Source organism: Nicotiana attenuata, unplaced genomic scaffold (assembly GCF_001879085.1).
Source record: "Nicotiana attenuata strain UT unplaced genomic scaffold, NIATTr2, whole genome shotgun sequence".
NCBI lineage: Eukaryota > Viridiplantae > Streptophyta > Magnoliopsida > Solanales > Solanaceae > Nicotiana > Nicotiana attenuata.
In genome coordinates, this window is record NW_017674091.1 from 37,699 (window position 1) to 59,419 (window position 21,721).

Sequence of the window (21,721 nt, forward strand, 5' to 3'; positions counted from 1 at the left end):
CACCAAAAAATAGCCTATATTACGAAATATGTTGATAATAGTGACGACCTAAACAAGTTTATAATACGTAAGGTTAGGTTGTAAAGAATGAGTAACTAGATAATATTCTCAATAGAAATTAAGTTACTGACAGTGTAAAATTTACACAATTAGATAACTTATAAAGTAGTTACAAATAAATCTCTATAATAATCATTACTTATGAGTTATGACTGGTCATACTATCACAAGTTAAACTACACTAATAATATAATCATTAATTTCTTTCAATCTTAAGCTGCAGAATAATCTTCTCTAATTCCTCTGGTGGACAAGGGAATTCCAGCATACCCTTCTGTCTAAATCCATATTCTTCTTCGGCCAGCTTTAATAACCTAAAATAAACCTTTTTATTTGGCTTCTCACTACCTGTGTTGACTGCAAAAACAGCAAAGTGTCCTTCCTTTACATCATCTGGCACTACTTCTTCATTATTTACTCTTTAATCAAGCCTTTGCTTCTAATTTCTTCTCCAATTATCTTGAACATTTTTCAAAATGAACTCAGGAAATTCTTTTGATAACTAAATTGGAGATAGGATTATTTTTTGCCTTTGGTAGAATTAAGTTGTAGGATGGGATTTTATAATCAGTCAATGCAGGAGAAGAAGTGAGCAAATGAAGTTTCTAAGACTGCTTCAATATGGGTCCATTTACATATAGTTGCCATATGCTTATGTATTTGAAACATTTTGATGGCTCTTTTTCCTGCTTTTGCCAGTTATTAATATATAGTATATGTTATGGCAATGTCTATACTAGTAGGAAAAAAGGTGCATGTACTTAATTTGTTGAATATCTTCTGGTTATGTAGTGTCAACATCAAGATCTATACAATTTAAGCATAATGTTTGAACTTGTTTTAACAACAACAATAACAACAAACCCAGTGTGATCGTACAAGTGCAGTATGGGAACAATAAGCTAGCTACACACAGACTTTACCCCTGCCCTATGTTAGGTAAAAAAGTTATTTCTGATAGACCTTTAGCTAAAAAAAATATATTTTCAAAACATGTTTGATTGTTTGAACATGTTTTAAGAACAATTTTAATTTAAATTCAAACATTACAAGTTTGATTACTTCTGAAATGAGGTGATTAGTGATATTACTAAGTAAGTCCTGTTATGTTTTATGACTAGGAAATTTGTGCATTACATGAGGTTTTCAATGAAGATAAATATAAAGTCCATTGCGTTTCGCAGATAGGTTCTATTTTAGGGTCTACGACTGATGTTTCCAACTCAAATTTTATATTTTCTTTGGGTAAACGACAATAAAGTTTGTGTAATTCACTGTCAATATTGTTTTACTAGACAAGGACAGCAATCAAAATTGAGACGGTCCATTGGTTATGTCGTTTTCTGGCTATTTTCTTTTAAATGTTTCCAGCTCTCAAGAGTAAATGAACCTGAGTACAAGTGTTTGGAAAGGGAAAAAACAGTGGTGGATTTAGGGCACAATCTATGGATTCTCGATGACGGAAGCCAGTAAATTTTGCATAGATCCTATATTAAAGGAAAATATTTTTATTATAAATCTCCCTGAAGGAGCTTTCTATAATTTCTTACAAATCTCCTCTTTTCGTCGCACATAAAATTTATAATAGTGGGAAACATATGTCAACTAGAAACATGAAAGCATATTACTATGTTAATTCTGACTACAACTCCTATTTAGACATTATTAAATAAATCAAATCCTAAATAACTAAGGTTTTCTACTACAATTGTGAATTAGTTTTCCAACACACACACACACACATACATATATATATATTTGATTAAAAATTCAATTATTATCGTATATTAACTTGAGATCTTTATAAGAACTTATAAATTTCAATTTCTGAATTCGCTTCTAAGAGGAAAGTACTGTTGACGGTTGTCAAAGTCATGGTTGAAGTGAAAATACAAGGTTGAATACTGAATCTTTTTTTTTTTAATAAATGAGCAGTGAGCTTAAACTTTCATATATGATAAGCAATTCGTATCATCATGAAATCTTTTAAGCGATAAGTATATACGTTCATGTTTGCCACTTGCTAAGGCGCGGGCCAGATGGAAAAAGAGTGGAAAAGGATGATTATTGAACTATATAAATAGAAAGATTAAACAATACTATTAAAGATGATGTTTCGATTTGAATGGGGCATGCATATATGATATATGTTTTGTGTCAATGTGCTAAAAAGTACTGTACTCTCTCTAATTAACGTACCAAATCAAATTGTATTTGTATGTTAATCGAAGTTTAGGTTCCTTTGCAAGTTGTAAGCACTAAAAAGTAATTATACTCCTAATCATATATATCGTGAAACTTGTGCAAGACAGTTAAAAATATACTCCGTTGCTAATCCTGCATTGATAGAATTACAGTGCAAGTATATTTCAGATCAATAACAGAACTAAAGCTGCTTGAGCTCATACAAGTCAACCAGTTGACGACTTCATCTAAATTTTTTTTTTTATTTATAAAGAGGGATGCAACACGAGGACTTCCCAAGGGGGTCACCCATCCTAGTACTTCATCTAAACTTGTTTCTTATATTGATAGGTTATGTGTCCTGTTATGTTTTGATGATCTAACAAACTTAATGTTAAGAACCAGATAAGAAATCTGTTCCACATCCTCAAAGTGCTCAAGATCAACAAGTCTCAAGTCTGGGACATGTTCCATCACTCAGAGTCAAAGAAACAACAGAGGGAACGACCCACAGCTGTAAAGTCGCTACAACTGTTCCTCTGCACACACGCAACAGTGCAAGCAGTGCATCAGTCACTTTATGGGGAATGCCCTTGTACCAAACATGCTTGCATCATTCAAGTGATGTCACTTATGTAATATTAACCTGAAGCAAAGGGAAAGCAATACACTTGCACATTCCAGAACTGATTAAGCTTACTCTCAAGTGTTGCCAACTTGCAAGTGACATTCAGGGCTTCAAGAACAGAGAACATAGTAACGAAGGACCAGCTTCCTGCACTGTGTTATTACATATCCTTAGTTATATTTTTTTTGGTCAAACTGTCAAAATTTTCAATTAACCAAGTATAATATTTACAACTGACTAGCTCATTCGGACTCTTGAGCTAGACTCAAACAAAACACAGACTTAACAATCCCTTTCTCTCTACTACAACTTCTCTACTATACATCTCTATATGTATATATCCATGTCTAAATAGGATAGTTGCTCAATCTTTCTAACTCCTTGTGCCATTTGGATTCCTTCTGCCCTCGTATGTGTAGCTCTAGGATAATATTCTTCACCCTCTGAAGGCTTTCTATCATTTGAAATCTTCATTGATTTCTCTCTGTCCAGACATGATAAATTTCAGCTGCAAACAAGAATCTTAGCATGTGAGCTCGAACTCTGCATGAACTTCTTTTTTCTAACCATTCAATCTCAGCATTCCAGCTAGCTATTTGGTGTCTTTCTCCCAGCCATTTTAACAATGTTGCTCCATATTCCTGGAGTAGTTACATTCAAAAAAATAGATGCTCCATTGTCTCCTCAGTATCATTCTCACACAGCACACAATCACTTGCTATTGATATCCCTCACTTCCTTAATCTATCCACTATAGCTAGCTTCTTATCCATAACCAACCACAAGATGAATTGATACCTTGGTAATGCTTTTAAATTAATTGTAATCCTTTTCCAATGACACTTAGGATACTGGGGCATTGTTGCAATATATAGCTTCTTAATGTTAAACTTCCCCTTTATACAGTACTTGTTCAGATCAGCAGAGGGGACCCTTTGAGTCAGCCAATCCCTAGTGTCAAATATTTTCCTAACTAGCCAGCAGGCCTATTTAGGAGTTTGCATAGTCAGTATGTTATTCCCTTTTATATAGTAGTTGTGTATCCATTGGATCCAAAGATTGTCCTTTTTGTCATTTATTACCCAAAGAAGTTTACATAAAGCAGCTTTGTTCCAATTAGTCACATCAATTACATTTAGACCTCCAGCTAAAAGTGGCATACATATCTTGTCCCAAGCAACCAGTGCTCTTCTTGAAGGTTCATTACTTCCGGTCCAAAAGAATGTTCTACAAGCAGTCATAATCAGTTTTGTTATCTTTTTTGGAAGTAGGAAGATATGTGCCCAGTAGGTCTACATTTCAAATATCACACTCTTGATCAATTTCACTCGACCACTGTAAGACAGGAATTTGGTTGACCAGCATTTGAGTCGTGCAATAGTCTTTTCAATCAATGGCATACACTGCTGGATAGATAACTTCTTAGAGGACAAAGTAACTCCTAGATACTTGAATGGCAACTCACCTACTGTGAATTGCATATCTGCAATGACCCCTTCTTTGAAGTCCCTTGGTACTCCAGCAATGTACAAAGCACTTTTCTCCATATTTGCTTTTAGTCCTGATACCTCTGAGAAATGTTGAAATCTGCTCATGAGTAAGCTTATGGATAGCTTATCTGCTGCGCAACACAGGATTACATCATCAGCAAAACATATATGTGTTATGTTCTTTTTAGAGCACCTCGGGTGGTAGTTGAAGTCTTGAATGCTCTCTAGTGTCTTCAGTGATCGATTCAGGTATTCCATCACCAATACAAATAGGTAGTGAATCTCCTTGCCTAAGCCCATTTTTTGCTTGGAACTTGGTCGTCAATCCTCCATTTATCAGTGGAGAATAGCTGACAGTTGTCACACACTCCATCACAAGCTGTACAAACTTCACAGGCATACCAAATTCAAGCAGTATCATCTTTAGAAAAGGCCACTCAACTGAATCATATGCCTTTATGTCAACTTTAATCAAACATCTTGGTGAGACCCCTTTCTGAGTATATCCTTTAACCAATTCATGGGCAATAATAACATTATCCAATATGTTTCTTCCCTTAATAAATGCTAATTGAGCAGGTCCAACAATGTAGTCGACCACAGTCTTTAACTTTGCTGTTAGAATCTTTGCAGTGAGTTTATAGATTGTAGAGCAACATGCTATGGGTCTAAACTCCTTAACAGATGTAGGACTATTTACTTTGGGTACTAGTGTAACTGTAGTGTAGTTCATGTTGCTCAGCATCTTCCCATTTTCAAAAAATTCCTGAATAGCTTATTTAACTTCACCTCCAACAAGGTTACAGTGTGCTTTAAAGAATTTAGTAGGGAAACCATCTATACCTGGTGCTTTTTCATTAGTTAATGGACCTTGCCTCACTAAGGAACAACAAATAGAGCTCAACAGACCAATAATAGAAAAGGATATTGATCAGGCTTCTCAGTTATGTTGTACCTTTGTACCTTTGTTAAAGTGATTTACTTGTAATTCCTACTTAGCTTAGTTAAAAGCATATGTGTAGGAAACCTTTGTAAAACCATAAACCTTGTATTTGTGTCTTGACTAGAGTTAGTCGAATGGTGAGCTTTGTAACATAGTTATTGCAAAGAGGCTTTGTAATATAGTTATTACAAAGGGGCTTGTAATATAGTTATTACAAGTGAGTAAGGGATTAAGAGTTTAATTTTTAGGTTACAATAGGTTGTAATATGAAGTTGCTCGGATAGTGAAGTTGAAATCCGACAAGTTTAGGTTGTGGTTTTTAATCCCGTGAGTTGGGAGATTTCCACGTAAAACTCTGATGTGTCATTTACTTACTGCCATGTGTGTGTGTTATGTGGGAACTAATAGAGAACCAGGTTCTCTATATAGTTTGGTGGACCGTAAGTTTCTATCAATTGGTATTAGAGTAGGTTCTTTCTATCAGGCTAACACCTAGAAAGGATCCTCATGGTTGCTGCACCAAACTTTGAAGAAGGTGAATCTACGTACAGACCACCAAGATTCAACGGCCAATACTACGGAGGGTGGAAGACAAGGATGCGTGATTTTATCATGGCTGAAGATTCAGAGCTGTGGTATGTTATCTGCGATGGCCCCTTCATTCCTATGAAGACCATTGGTGAACAAGCAGTGACAGTTCCCAAAACAAAAAAGGAGTACAACGATGCTGACCAGAAGGCTATAGAAAACAACTTTCTAGCACAAAAATCCTCGTTTGTGGCATTGGACCAGACGAATACAACAGGATTTCTGCCTATCAATCTGCCAAGGAGATCTGGGAAGCTCTCCAAACAGCACATGCAAGGACAAGTCAAGTCAAGCAGTCGAAGATTGATATGCTAACCACTGAGTATGAACTCTTCAGGATGAAGGATGATGAGTCCATTCAGGACATGCACACTCACTTCACTTCTATCATTAATGAGCTTCATTCTCTAGGAGAGATCATTCCAAGGAACAAACATGTCAGAAAAATACTTAGTGTATTATCTGGTTCCTGGGAAAGCAAAGTAAATGCTATCACGGAGGCAAAAGATCTGCAAAAGCTGACCATCGATGAACTCATTGGTAATCTGAAAACTTATGAAATAAAGAATAAGAAGGATCATGAGATAAGAGAGCCCAAAAGGGAGTAGAACTTGGTCCTCAAAATAGACAACAATGACTAAAGTGGTGAGGATGCTGATATGGCTTACCTAACAAAGAGATTTTAGAAAATGATTCGCAGAAATGGAGGTATTCCAAAAAGGGGCAGTTCCAGCAAGCCAAGAGGGTATGACTTATGTCATAAATACGGGAAGCCAGGATATTTCATCAAGGATTGTCCTCTCCACAAGCAAGAAACAGTACAAGTACGACACAGATAAAGCAGCCAAAAGGAACCCCGTTCCTGACAGAAGATTCAAGAGAAAAGATGCCACTGACAATGTTGTGAAACAAGCTCTTGCTGCATGGGGAGACTCTTCCAACAAATCTGGAGAAGATGATGAACAAGGTGACAACTCCATGATGGCAGTAGAAAGTGAAGCAGTTGAATATGACACTATCTTTGCCCTGATGGCAAAATCTGACGATGATGATGGGGTAAACTTTCTAAGAAATTTGAAGTCTTACTCAGAAAAAGCTTATATCTTTGGCAAATGTTCTAATTGATGCTTATCATAGTCTTATAAATGATAAAAATGCATTAACTGTGAAACTAGGAGAGGTAGAACATGAGAGAAAGATTTAGTAGTTGTATTGGTAGATCTCATAGAAACCATCGAGGATTTAAAGAAAGAAAAAGATGTTTTGATTGAAAAAATTGCAAACATAGAACATGAGAGAGATTATCTTTTAGTAGTAGTTGTGGACCTAAAGGAAACAATTGAGGAATTAAAAAAGGAAAACAGGCATGGAAACACTCAAAAGGGAAAGGAAGTTGCAAGTGAGACACACCTTAGGCTTGAAAATGAGTAAAAATCAGTGAAATCTACTTTGTGTACTGAACTTGAGAGAAACCGACAACTCCAGGAAGATCTAGGCAGAGTTAAGAATGACCTAGATAAATCCATTAAGTGGACCTGGTCCTCTGATGCAGTCACTGCTATGTATAAGAACAATGGGGGGATCAGGTAGGAAATCGGGTTCAAAAAGGAAAAGACTCCTTATAATCCTCATAGCAAGTAGGCTACTGTCTCTGACAACTAGCTTTGCACTCACTAAGGTAACACTGGGCATTTTAGTCCCAACAGTATGTTTCTACTGAAGATATAATTACAGCTAAAGAACCTGGTACCTCATATAAAAACGTATGATGCCTGCTTGGACAAAAAGAGCTTTGATTCACCCGTTTCCTCATTACAAGGGACCCAAACTTGTTTGGGTTCTTAAGTCTAATCCTTGATTTCCTTGTGCAGGGAGCAGTAAGAGGAAGCAACCAAAGATGGTATATGGATAGTGGCTGTTCTAAGCATATGAATGGAAGCACTGATGATTTTCTTTCACTCAAAGCCTGCAAGGAGGGAGTGTGTCCTTTGGCAATGGAAAAACGGGATACGTTCTGGGAGTAGGAAGAATTAGGAAGACACTCACTCACTCAATTGAAAATGTGTTATGTGAACGGCTTGAAATATAGCTTACCGAGTGTCTCTCAAATCTGCGACAAAGGAAACAAAGTGGAATTTGTATAAAAAAAATCTGCATAGTCACAAATCTTGTGACTGGTGAAGTGCTCCTGATGGCAAAAAGATACAAAAATATTTATGTTGCTAATTTTGAGTCCTTGCACAATGGGGATCTCACATGTCTGAATGCGGTTGATGATGATGCTGAACTATGGAACAGAAGATTGGGGCATGCAAGTTTTACGTTGCTGAACAAATTGGTCAAGAAGGACCTGGTTTGTGGGCTGCCTAAGTCAAGTTTCAAGGATCACAAGGTGTGTGATGCATGTGTAAAAGGAAAGAAAGTCAGGTCCTCCTTCAAACCTAAAAAGGAAGTCAGCACCTCATGGCCACTTGATCTCCTCCATATGGATCTGTGTGGACCTATGAGGGTGCCAAGTAGAGGAGGAAAGAAGTACATTTTTATCATAGTGGACGAGTATTCTTGATTAACCTGGACCTTGTTCCTCAGATCCAAGGACTAGGCGTTTCAAGTATTTGCTGCTTTTGTGAAGAAGATCCGAGTAAAGATGAGCCATAACGTTGTGAGCATAAGATTTGATCATGGCACAGAGTTCGACAATGCAAAGTTAGACGAATTCTATGCTGAAAATGGTACAAGTCATAATTTTTTTAGCTCCAAGAACACCCCAACAAAATGGTGTTGTGGAGAGGAAAAATAGAACTCTTGAAGACATGTCTAGGACAATGTTGATTGACAGTGGTGTTGCAAAAAGTTTTTGGGCAGAGGCAATCAACACTGCAGGCTACTTGGTGAACAGGTGCATGATCTGGTCCCTCCTGAACAAAACCCCGTATGAACTGCTGAATGGAAGAAAACCCAAGCTAACACATTTAAGGACATTTGAGAGCAAATGTTTTGTCCGCAACAATGGCAAGCAAGCACTTGGAAAGTTTGATGCTAGAAGTGATGAAGGAATCTTTCTTGTCTATTCATCACAAAACAAAGCCTACAAAGTATACAACAAAAGAACTCAATGTATTGAGGAAAGCATACATGTAATCTTTGATGAATCACACCTCCTATGTGGGAAAGATTCACATGATAAGATTGATCAAGATGGAGAACAGTCAAAGGTTCCTGGTGAAATCATTTACATGGCAAATGGAAAGGTTGACATGATGAGTCAAGTCAAAGAATCAAATAAAGATGGTGCAGCTGAATCTCCAACTGATGTAGAGGAACCTGGTCCCTCAATCACAATAACTGAAGTAGAGAACAGAGTTGTTGATGCTGTGCAAGGAACCCTAGATGCTGAGCAGAGAAGCGGAACTCATGCCAATAATGAATCACGTTCAGAGAAACCTGGATCCTCCCATAATGAGATTCAGGTGTCTAACTGGAAGCATAAAAGTTCACACCCTCTTCAAAATATGATCACTCCTCTTGACTCAGGGATACAAACCAGATCAAAATAAAGAAACTCTCTTGCCTTCTTAGCCTTTTTCTCTCAAATTGAGCCTACAAATATCAAAGAAATATTGAAAGATGTTGACGGGATTACCGCTATGCAAGATGAACTCCATCAATTTGAGAGGAAGAGCATATGCACCTGGTCCCTCGACCATCTGACAGAACTGTTATAGGAACTAGGTGGGTGTTCAGGAACAAACTTGACGAGTTTGGTAACACAACAATGAACAAGGCAAGGTTAGTAGTTCAAGGCTACAACCAAGAAGAAGGGATCTACTATGATGAAAATTTTGCTCCAATTGCTCGAATGGAAGCTATCAGAATCCTCATTGCCTTTGCATCTCATATGGAATTCAAATTGTTCCAAATGGATGTCAAAACTGCATTTCTGAACGGATATCTAAAAGAAGAAGTCTTCTTCAAGAAACCACCTTGTTTTGAATGTCATAAGCATCAAGAGCATGTATTCAAACTTGACAAGGCTTTATATGGGCTGAAGCAGGCTCCTCGTGAATGGTATGAAAGGTTGTCCAAATTTTTCCTTGAAAATGGCTTTATAAGAGGAAAAATTGACAACACCTTATTTCTGAAGAAACGGGGGAGGAACCTGCTCATTGTGCAAGTCTATGTTGATGACATCGTCTTTGATGCAACAAATGATTCCCTGTGTGAAGAGTTTTCGAAGCTCATGGGAAGGGAGTTCGAGATGAGCATGATGGGGGAACCGAATTTCTTCTTAGGTATGCAAGTTAAGCAAACTCCAAAGGGCACAATGATAAGTTAGCAGAAATATATCAAAGAGCTTCTAAAGAGATTTGAGATGGAAAGCTCAAAAATCATTGATACTCCTATTGCCACTGCCACTCGTCTGGACATGGATGAACCTGGTTCTCCTGTGAACGAGACCATGTACAGAGGTATCATTGGGTCACTCTTTTATCTCATAGCCAGCAGACTAGATATTGTTTTCAGTATGGGACTATGTGCCAGGTTTCAATCTAATCCAAAGGAATCTCATCAGAAGGCTGCCAAGAGAATCCTGAGGTATCTCAAAGGAATGCAGGACCTTGTTCTCTACTATCTCTCGGGAGACAATTTCGACCTTATCGGGTATGCTGACGCTGATTATGCTGGTTATCTGGTGGATAGAAAAAGCACTTCTGGCATGGCACACTTTCTGGGATCGTGTCTAATTTTATGGGGTACAAGGAAACAAAACTCAGTGGCTCTTTCAACTACAGAAGCTGAGTATGTGGAAGCTGCCTCTTGCTGTGCTCAATTATTGTAGATCAAGCAGCAGTTAGAGGATTTTGGTGTGTTTTCTGATTGTGTGCCATTACTGTGTGATAACACCAGTGCTCTCAACATGGCAAAGAATCCAGTTCAGTATAAGAGAACAAAGCACATTGATGTGTGACATCATTTTCTCAGAGTTAATGTTGAGAAAGAGCTTATCTGCATGAAGTTTTGCAGTACAGAAGATCAAATTGTAGATATCTTCAGCAAAGGACTGAGCAGAGAGCACTTTGAAAAGAATCATTTGGTACTGGGGTTGATAAAAGCAAGCTGAGGACCTGGTTCGTTGATGATTGGCTATGAAAGAAATGAATAGGTAAAGTAGCTAAAAAGTATTTTCTAGCACGTTCTAACTCACTTCTATACCGTTACAGGTAGACACGCATGGCAATTACAGAGTCAAGAAGAAGCTAATGGTATTGCATTTCAGTAAAAGGATGAGGCTTACATTTACAAAAGTTGTCAAGGAACTTGGTTCCCTTGACACAGGTTAGTAGTTCCTTTGTACTCTCATGCACAACTTTTTAAACGGCTGAGAGAGTGCCAAGTCATTAAAATGTCAGTTTCTCCTTTTTCCCTTTTAGCACCCCAAGCGTCCTACCCGTTACTAAACTACCCGTCTACCCAAAAAATCAATACCCGTTCCTAAGTAGTCCCTCATCCCCTTTAAATAAACCCAAACGCTGTCACTCTCATAATTGTTCACATCAAAAGCCAAAATCTCTTTTTTCTCTCAACAACCAAACACTCCCTTTTTCATAAACTCTGACTACTCTCCACCATGTTTGAGAATCTAGAAGCCTCAAATGTCCCCAGTGTCGTCCCCACTGTGTCTTCATCTCTCGAAGCACCAGTGACATAGTCTAAGTCCCCTATGCCACCCAGTCCAAACCCTAAGCAAGATTCCCAACCATCCACTACTTCTTCTCTAACCCAATCAAGTTCTGGTTCTCATCGGAGTCGCAAAGCTTCAAACCCCAAAAGGTTTGTGGCTACGACCTCTCCTTCTGCCTTGCCAAAAAAATGGCTGAGGGAGAAACAATAGAGGGAGAACAAAATCAGGAAGTCTCCAGTCTGCAAGTTGATGAGAGCTTTAAGGCACAACAGAGTGTGGCTCACAGTGGTGAAGAATCGGCACGGATCACCCAAAACCTTGACTTGAATGTTGCCGATCTACAAGTAATATTCCTTATGTGTCTTCAGACTCTACTTTGGGGTTGAATGAATAGAAAATATGTAGTTAATAGCTGCTGAGGGGAGTTAGGTTGGGGGTTATAAAGGTGTGTCTAAAACTATTGGGTCTCACGGGGAAGGTGAGAGTCTACAGGTAGAGGGTAGGGAACTGGTGCCTGTTGAAAATCTGGCACCTGAAAGTACTACTGGGGAACCACATGAGGGACCTGATCCCCCAGCTTAAGAGGACCCCTCTGCTCCTACTTGGGATGAAACCCTCGGTTCTTCAAAAGAACCCTAGGCCAGTACTGATCCCTCTCCCTCTCCTCATTTTTATGCTGAGCCATTGACCATTGTTGTTCCTGAGATGAGATCTCTTTCTGAGGAAGAAAATGAGGATGGTGAAGAAGACTATGATAATATGGCTCTTGCAAGCTTTATTAGTGCTAGGAGTAGAAAGGCAACTCCCAAAGAGCCCACTCCTAAAAGACCTACTACTAGGATACAAAAGAGAGAAGCTCTTGAATCAGTCCTTAAGAAAAACAAAGAAGAATTGAAGAAGAGGAGGCTGGTGAAGGGTGCAAAGGTAGTGAATGAGGAAGTAGTGCCTCCAGCACTTGTTGATGTTGATGACGAGGTGAATAAGGAACCTGGTTCCTTAGTTCATAAGTCCTCCAAGAAACCTATAGTTCCAAGACCCAGGAAGGAGTCATCTGTGAGTACGATGGACAGTAGCAATGTTGAAGTGGAAAAGTTTGGTGAGAATGTGGGTGAAGAGTATGGTGAGAAAGTGTCTGAAAAGTCTGGAGAAAAGGGGTCTGAGAAATCTGCAAAGAAAGGGAAAAGTGTGAGAAAATCTGTGAAACAGAAGGCTGGTGCCAATGAGGAACCTGGGACCTCCAAGAAGGCCAAGGTGGTCGTGACCAAGGATGAAAAAAGGGAAAATTTGAGAAATCAGAAGGTGCTCTGGGCAGAACATTTGCACTTCATATTCTTGACATGACAGGGATGCGCCAACTGGTTGATGTCTGTGAATTTCAACCGTGGACACATTTGTTCACAAGTGACAGTACTAAGGTGTAACCTGGTCCCTCAATCTCAATTATTGAAGCAGAGAACAGAGTTGTTGATGCTGTGCAAGGAACCCCAGATGCTGAGCTAAGAAGAGGAACTCATGACAACAATGAATCACGTTCACAGGAACCTGGATCCTCCCACAATGAGATCAGGTGTCTAACTAGAACCATAGAAGTTCACACCCTCTTCAAAATGTCATTACTCCTCTTGACTCAGGGATTCAAACCAGATCAAAATCAAGAAACTCTCTTGCCTTCTCAGGCTTACTCTCTCAAATTGAGCCTTAAAATATCAAGGAAGCATTGAAAGATGCTGACGCGATTACCACTATGCAAGATGAACTTCATCAATTTGAGAGGAACAACGTATGGCACCTGGTTCCTCGACCCTCTAACAGAACTGTTATAGGAACTAGGTGGGTGTTCAGAAACAAACTTGACGAGTTTGGTAACACAACTAGTAACAAGGCAAGGTTAGTCGTTCAAGGCTACAATCAAGAAGAAGGGATCGACTATGATAAAACTTTTGCTCCAGTTGCTCGAATGGAAGCCATCAGAATCCTCATTGCCTTTTCATCTCACATGGAATTCAATTTGTTCCAAATGGATGTTAAAAGTGCATTTCTAAATGGATATCTAAAAGAAGAAGTCTTCGTCAAGAAACCACTTGGTTTTGAATGTCATAAGCATCATGAGCATGTATTGAAACTTGACAAGGCTTTATATGGGCTGAAGCAGGCTCCTCGTGCATGGTATGAAGGGTTGTCCAAATTTCTCCTTGAAAATGGCTTTATAAGAGGAAAAATTGACAACGCCTTATTTCTTAAGAATTGGGGGAGGAACCTGCTCATTGTGCAAGTCTATGTTGATGATATCATCTTTGGTTGCAACAAATGATTCCCTGTGTGAAGAGTTTGCAAAGCTCATGGGAAATGAGTACGAGATGAGCATGATGGGGGAATTGAATTTCTTCTTAGGTCTGCAAGTTATAAAAACTCCAAAGGGCACAACGAAGTCAGCAGAAATACCTCAAAGAGCTTCTAAAGAGATTTGAGATGGAAAGCTCAAAAATCATTGATACCCCTATTGCCATTACCACTCGTTTGGACATGGATATACCTAGTTCTCCTGTGAACGAGACCATGTATAAAGGTATCATTGGGTCACTCTTGTATCTCACAGCCAAAGTAGACCATATATTGTTTTCAGTGTGGGACTACGTGCCAGGTTTCAATCTAATCCAAAGAAATCTCATCAGAAGGCTGCCAAGAGAATCCTGAGGTATCTCAGGGGAACGCAGGACCTGGTTCTCTACTATCCCGCAGGAGACAATTTTGACTTGATCGGGTATACTGGCGCTGATTATGCTGGTTATCTGGTGGATAGAAAAAGCACTTCTGGCATGGCACACTTTCTGGGATCGTGTCTAATTTCATGGGGTACAAGGAAACAAAACTTAGTGGCTCTTTCAACTGCAGAAGCTGAGTATGTGGCAGCTGCCTCTTGTTGTGCTTAATTGTTGTGGATCAAGCAACAGTTAGAGGATTTTGGTGTGTTTTCTGATTGTGTGCCATTACTGTGTGATAACACCAGTGCTCTCAACATGGCAAAGAATCCAGTTCAGCATAAGAGAACAAAGCACATTGATGTGCGACATCATTTTCTCAGAGATAATGTTGAAAAAAGGCTTATCTGTATGAAGTTTTGCAGTACAGAAGATCAAATTGCAGATATCTTCACCAAAGCACTGAGTAGAGAGCACTTTGAAAAGAATCGTTTTGCACTAGGGTTGATAAAATCAAGCTGAGGACCTGGTCCCTCGATGATTAGCTACGAAAGAAATGAATAGGTAAAATAGCTAAAAATTGTTTTCTGGTACGTTCTAAGTCACTTCTATACCGTTACAGGTAGACACGCATGGCAAATACATAGCAAACAAGAAGCTTATGGCATTGTATTTCGGTAAAAGGATGAGGCTCACATTTACAAAAGCAATCAGGGAACTTGGTTCCCTTGACACATGTTAGTAGTTCCTTTGTACTCTCATGCACAACTTTTTAAACGGCTGAGAAAGTGCCATGTCATTAAAATGTCAGTTTCTCCTTTTTCCTTTTTTTGAGCCCAAGCATCCTACCCGTTACTAAACGACCCGTCTACCCAGAAAATCAATACACGTTCCTAATTGGTCCCTCACCCCCTTTAAATAAACTGAAATGCTGTCACTCTCGTAACTGTTCACATCAAAAGCCAAAATCTCCCTTTTCTCTCAACAACCAAACACTCCTTTTTTCATAGCTACTCTCCACCATGTCTGAGAATCTAGAAGCCTCGAATGTCTGCAGTATCGTCCCCACTATATCTTCATCTCTCGAAGCACCGGTGATAGAGTCTAAGTCCCCTATGCCACCAGTCCAAATCCTAAGCAAGATTGCCAACCACCCACTGCTTTTTGTCCAACCCAATCAAGTTTTGGTTCTCATGGAGTTGCAAAACTTCGAACCCCAAATTGTTTGTGGCTACGGCCTCTCCTTCTGCCTCGCCGAAAAAAAGGCTGAGGGAGAAACAATAGAGGGAGAAGAAAATTAGGAAGTCTCCAGTCTGCAAGTTGAAGAGAGCTTCAAGGCACAACATAGTGTGGCTCACAGTGGTGAAGAATCAGCGGTGATCACCCCAAACCTTGACTTGAATGTTGTCGATCCTATAGATAATATTCCTCTTGTGTCTTCAGAATCTACTTTGGGTTTGAATGAACAAGAGGCCATAGAAAATATGTTGTTAATAGTTGTTGAGGGGAGTTTGGTTGGTAGTTATGAAGGTGCGTCTGAAACCATTGGGTCTAGGGGGAAGGTGATAGTCTACAGGTAGAGGGTAGGGACTGGTGCCTGTTGAAAATCTGGCACCTGAAAGTACTATTGGGAAAGCACATGAGGGACCTGATCCCTTAGTCCAAGAGGATCCCTCTGCTGCTACTTGGGATGGAACCCTTTGTTCTTCAAAAGAAACCTAGGTCAGTACTGATCCCGCTCCCTCTCCTTATATTTATGCTGAGCCATTTACCATTGTTATTCCTAAGATGAGATCTCTTTCTAAGGAAGAGAATAAGGATAGTGAAGAAGACTATGACAATGTGGCTCTTAAAAGCATTATTAGTGCTAGGAGTAGAAAGGAAACTCCCAAGGAGCCCACTCCTAAAAGACCTACTACTAGGCTGCAAAAGAGAGAAACTCTTGAATCAGTTCTTAAAAAAAACAAAGAAGAAAAGATGAAGAGGAGGTTGGTGAAGGGTGCAAAGGTAGTGAATGATGAAGTAGTGCCTCTAGCACTTGTTGTTAATGTTGATGACGAGGTAAATGAGGAACCTGGTTCCTTAGTTCGTAAGTCCTCCAAGAAACCTACAGTTCCAAGACCCAAGAAGGAGTCATCTGTGAGTACGATGGACAGTAGCAATGTTGAAGTGGAAAAGTTTGGTGAGAATGTCGGTGAAGAGTATGGTGAGAAAGTGTCTGAAAAAGTTTGGAGAAAAGGTGTCTGAGAAGGTGTCTGAGAAATCTGCAGAGAAAGGGAAAAGTGTGAGAAAATCTGTGAAACGGAAGGCTGGTGCCAATGAGGAACCAGGGTCCTCCAAGAAGGCCAAGGTGGTCGTGACCAAGGATGAAGAAAGGGAAAATTTGAGAAATCAGAAGGTGCTCTGGGGCAGAACATTTTCCCCTGATATTCTTGGCGTGACAGGGATGCGCCAACTGGTTGATATCTGTGAATTTCAACAGTGGACACATTTGTTCACAAATGACAGTCCTAAGGTGTATGAGGCAGAGGTGCGCAGTTTCTATGCGGACTTTTTCATAGTGGAGGATGACAACATCTGCATGAAGGTGAATGGTGTTGACTTTGTGATGGATGAGGCTGTGTTGGGAACCGTTTAGGGAGTGCCAACTGGCAGAATATCCTCCATTGAGGAGACTTGTTCTCCAAACTTCAGAAATGCCATCTCGAAGGATAATACAGTGCAGCAAGGGGAACGAGTACACAAGAAGGCCTCCTTCCAGTTTTCCAACTGATGTTTGAAATGGTGAACTAAGTTTTGCTCCCACGCGCAGAAAGACGTTCCATTACGTCACGAGCAGACTTGTTTCTCCTGGAAGCACTGGACGCTTACACCATTATAAACCTTCCTGGTCTCATGATAGAGCATATGGAGAAAGTGGCAGATTTTAAGGATGGTAATCGTGGGTTGCCTTACAGGTTCCTACACTAAAGTATTTAACTTCTTCAAAGTCCTTTTGGGAAAGGCTAAAGTGGGTACTAGCAAGCAAACCTTCTCCAAGACCACCTTAGAAGAGTGTGAGTGCATTGATAAGAAAGGAGGGGTTGACAGCAATTCCACTATCTCTCAACTGATTGAAGCTTAGAATATTATCAATGAAGAGATAAGGAAGCTGAAAGTATGGAACGCTATTCTCGAGGGCCAGCTTAGTCAAGCTCAGGAGGCACCTGGTTCTGGCAGTACACAAGGTACAGAGATTGCCCGTCTGGCCAAGGAAAATGCTGAGCTCATGAAACATGTTGAGGACCTAAAGGAGAGGTTGTTTAACGAGCAGACATTAGCAAATGCTAGAATGGATATTCTCCTTACAACCCTTGCCTCTTCATCTGTGACTCCCCCTTCCAGTGCTCCTTAAAATAGTTCCCTTCCTAATGTCCAGTTCAAGTTTTCTGTCCTCTGTTTTGGTCACTTTTGTTTTGATGTGTTTAATGCCTGGTACTTTCTCTGTTGATTTATTTTGTGGATGGTTATGTAACCAATGGTACTGCTAAGTCTGCTCCCTGTTTATTTCCGAATTAATGAATATCTCATCCTTTTGCTATGCATGCCTTGCTCTTATGCTTTGTTCTTAGTCATGTTTGTGTGCACACATGTGGCATGAGCTAAGCATGCTAGACTTCTTTTTGCTTATTGCTTGTTACTAATCTTTTTGTGATGCCAAAAGGGGGAAAAGTAATTGAAGGGGAACAGGTTCAGGGGGAATACAGGAAATATTTATTGTACACTGGTTCTTAGGGGGGATTTCAATTACAAGTTTGTCATCATCAAAAATGGGGAAATTGATAGGTTATGTGTCCCGTTATGTTTAGATCATCTAACAAACTTAATGTTAAGAACAAGATAGGGAACCTGTTCCACATCCTCAAAGTGCTCAAGATCAACAAGTCTCAAGTCCGGGATATGTTCCATCACTCAGAGTCAAAGAAACAACAGAGGGAACAGATGGATATCAGTTCCCTTGCTAACTGTTCCGGTAACCGCCCAACAGTTGTAAAGTAGCTGCAACTGTTCCTCTGCACACACGCAACATTGCAAATAGTGCAACCGTAACTTTATGGGAAATGCCCTTGTAGCAAACATGCTTGCACCATTTAAGTGATGTCACTTGTGTAATATTAACATGAAGCAAAGGGAAAACAATACACTTGCACATTCCAGAATTGATCAAGCTTTCTCTCAAGTGTGTTGCCAACTTGCAAGTGACATTCACGGCTTCATGAACAGAGAACATCATAGCGAAGGACCAGTTTCCTGCACTATGTTATTACATGTGTCCTTAGTTATGTTGTACCTTTGTTAAAGTGATTTACTTGTAATTCCTACTTAGCTTAGTTAGAAGCATATGTGTAGGAAACCTTTGTAAAACCATAAACCTTGTGTTTGTGTCTTGACTAGAGTTAGTCGAGTGGTGAGCTTTGTAATATAGCTATTACAAAGAGGCTTTGTAATATAGTTATTACAAAGGGGCTTGTAATATAGTTATTACAAGTGAGCGAGGATTAAGAGTTTAATTCTAGGTTACAATAGCTTGTAATCTGAAGTTGCTCGGTTAGTGAAGTTAAAATCCTACAAGTGTAGGTTGTGGTTTTTTAATCCCGTGAGCTGGGATTTTTCCACGTAAAACCCTACCGTGTTAATTACTTACTATCGTGTGTGTGTGTTCTGTGGGAACTAATAGAGAACCAGGTTCTCTATATAGTTTGATGGACCCTTAATTTCTATCAATTAGGTTCTATATAAAATCAAAAACAAAAATATTCTAAGGGAAATTGTTAATTATAAGTGAATATATATTTTCTTTTTGTAATACTGGATATTAATTGGCCACACTGCTTTCTGCATTTAACTATGTTGATGATTTGGTGTTTCATGGACAAAGGCGGACCCAAGATTTTAACGTGATGGGGGCACTACTATTTTGCTCAACTAATACCAAAGACTTTTAGTATTCAAGGTGCCAAGTTATTTATATAATCATTTTCAAGATATGCATATTTACATATACAAAATTTCTGCAAAAATTTACGGGGTCCGGTTGTAACGATTGAGGAAAGTTGGGATCGGGTCTTACTTTATTTTAACTTTATGTATTTAGTGTCCTAAGTTTATCTAATGTCATTTTAGTCCTTTTTTATTTACCTTATAGTCCCTAAAGCTGGTAGCAGTTGGAGTTGCCACGTGTTAGGTTTGTTACAATATTTTAGGTCTTGTTAAATACCTTGTATTGGCATTTTGCCAGGTATCTGAAATGGATTTTCTTCTTTAAAATTTTGCTTTCTTCTTTGTTTCTTTTCCTTTGTTTAATTCATGACGATTCCAACATGGGAATCGTTACATTTGGTATCAGAGCCGACGATTCTCGGCTGTTCATCGGTATTAATGGCGGAGTCCGGCGGAGCCTTGAATCAGTTGGAGCAACATATTCAAGCTTTTATGGAAAAATCAAATAGAAAACTTCAGCATATGGAAGAATGGTATCAAAATCGTTTTCGGACCTTCCATAGCTCACCAAATCTATACGAGGTTCAAAGAACAGAGAGTGAGCAGCGGGTTTCCGGCGACCGGTACGCAAATCATCAGTATTCCGATGCAAATATACATCTTGAGCATTACAATGAAAATCCATATGCATACAGTTATTCTCATCCGTATTCACAAACTTGTCCTTACCAGGTTCCATATATTTATTATTATGATAGTACCAATCCGGGTCATTATTACGTTGCATTAAGTGATGGTTCTGTAGTACTAGTGACAACCGTTGTGGCTGGTCCAACACAAAAAGATGAGCAGGCGACAAGATTCAGGAAGAACGGGAAAAAGAGAGGGTACTTCAGTGCCTGCCGTGGCCGTATCGAAAAACCCAGGAAACATCCAGGTTGTGGAGGAAACGCCGGCAGGATGCACCATCACAGAATCCCCTTTGGAAAAAACCATCCCAGTTGTTTCGGGAAAGTGAGTACGAGGTATTTTCACAGACGCAGAAACTTGTTTAAGTAGAAGGGGACAGGAAAACCATCTGCCCAAAATGACAGGGCAGAGCAAGCGGTACAGGATGATGAAGAAAATCCATTAGTGGTTACTTCGTCTGAATTGGTGGAAGGTTTATTCGATGAAATTCCTGAGAGAACTGAAACTGATCTTGTAGTTCAGAAACTAATAGTTGTGAGTGAGGATTCGCAACAAGAGGTTCTAGAAGTTGAAGACGATCTTGAGAAAAAGTCTGAAATAAACGAGGAGCAGGTGTTTGATAATAGTCCTCAAAAGAACGAAACTGAAGTGTTAAACAATAAGCAGTCAGTGGTAGTAATATCGTCTCACCAAAAAGGCGTCACAAAGAAAGCAGTACACAAGGATGAAGAGGAAACAGTGGGACAGCTGAAATTTGAAAATGACGGCATTGAGCATGGATGAAAGGTTAAAGATAAAGAGGAGATGGAGGGAAAAGCAAAGGAAGATCAGGTGTTTGATGAAAGTCCCCCAAGAAGTACAACTGAGATTCCGAGCCAAATCTGAGATAAGGAATCATTTCGCGTTCCTTTAGGTGACCAAGGCTACTTATTGCCGAGTGAGAATGAGAAATCTGTTTCCAATGAGATTTTACCTGTTGAATATGATGAACCAACACGAAATAGTAAAATTGCTTCAAATGTTTCACAAATAGAGATCGAAGTTGCAGATTATGGTAAGAGTGTTACTTCTAAAGCTAAAATGTCAACTGTAACTGCTAATATTTCCTCTTGTATGCCGGGAATGTGTGTCTTGTGTTTTGATAATCATTTTGGGCAATTAGTTTGTTTATGAAGTTTGAATATGGGATTTGGATGTGAGGAGGATTCACTAATGAGTGGGTACCCAGAAAGCGGGGAGAATGGGATTGCTGTCAAACAATTCAAAGAAATACTGAATAGAAATACGGTCTCGAAAATTGTTATGCTATACAGTTCTAAACTGAAGGGTAAAAGCGAGAAGTGGGTTGAGACTTTTAATACCTGCAGTGGCTGATTTTGAGGTCCATGACTGCAAATTCTTGATTTTGGGTGTGAGAAGTAATGGTGGCACCGTACATGAGCTTATGGTTGTTTGGGAACCTAATCACTGTGAGGGATTTGCCAATGAACTTCGTCTAGGTGGTGAGTTGAAGCCGAGGGAAAGGAATAAAGTGTTTACTGATGTGAAACGTGTCACCGAGGAGCATGAATGGAATAAGCTCTTTAAAATCGAGAAAGGAAGCAATTCTTTTGGATTGGAGGGGTGTGATTGGAACCATATTGAACACCAATTAAAAGTTCTATCTACGAGCAAGGGTATATCGACATATTTATGGGTCTTTCATGCTAGAACTTTTGTGGGAAGCTTGGAACCTTTAGTAAATATCCTTGTGGTAAAGGAAGACGAGCAATGTGT

The 21,721-nt window shown here is 39.4% G+C and overlaps 1 protein-coding gene across 1 annotated transcript; it reads right to left on the minus strand.

Annotated features, from left to right (window-relative positions):
• Nucleotides 1–2,717: 2,717 nt before the first annotated feature.
• Nucleotides 2,718–5,107, minus strand: LOC109217990. Its single transcript, XM_019382299.1, has 6 exons — nucleotides 4,556–5,107; nucleotides 4,169–4,440; nucleotides 3,955–4,099; nucleotides 3,440–3,513; nucleotides 2,891–2,960; nucleotides 2,718–2,783 (listed from the first exon to the last, which is right to left on the minus strand). Exons 1-6 carry the CDS (start codon nucleotides 5,105–5,107, stop codon nucleotides 2,718–2,720), a joined length of 1,179 nt encoding a protein of 392 aa, XP_019237844.1.
• Between the last annotated feature and the right edge of the window lie 16,614 nt (nucleotides 5,108–21,721).

Bases quoted from the DNA above. Each gene is read 5' to 3' on its own strand.
- LOC109217990 (XM_019382299.1), bottom strand. From the start codon at position 5,107: ATGCTGAGCAACATGAACTACACTACAGTTACACTAGTACCCAAAGTA. The intron at 4,100-4,168 runs GTAGACCTACTG...GACTGCTTGTAG, and splicing joins AAGAGTGTGATATTTGAAAT to AACATTCTTTTGGACCGGAA. The intron at 2,961-3,439 runs GTTAGAAAAAAG...GTCACTTGCAAG, and splicing joins TGGAATGCTGAGATTGAATG to TTGGCAACACTTGAGAGTAA.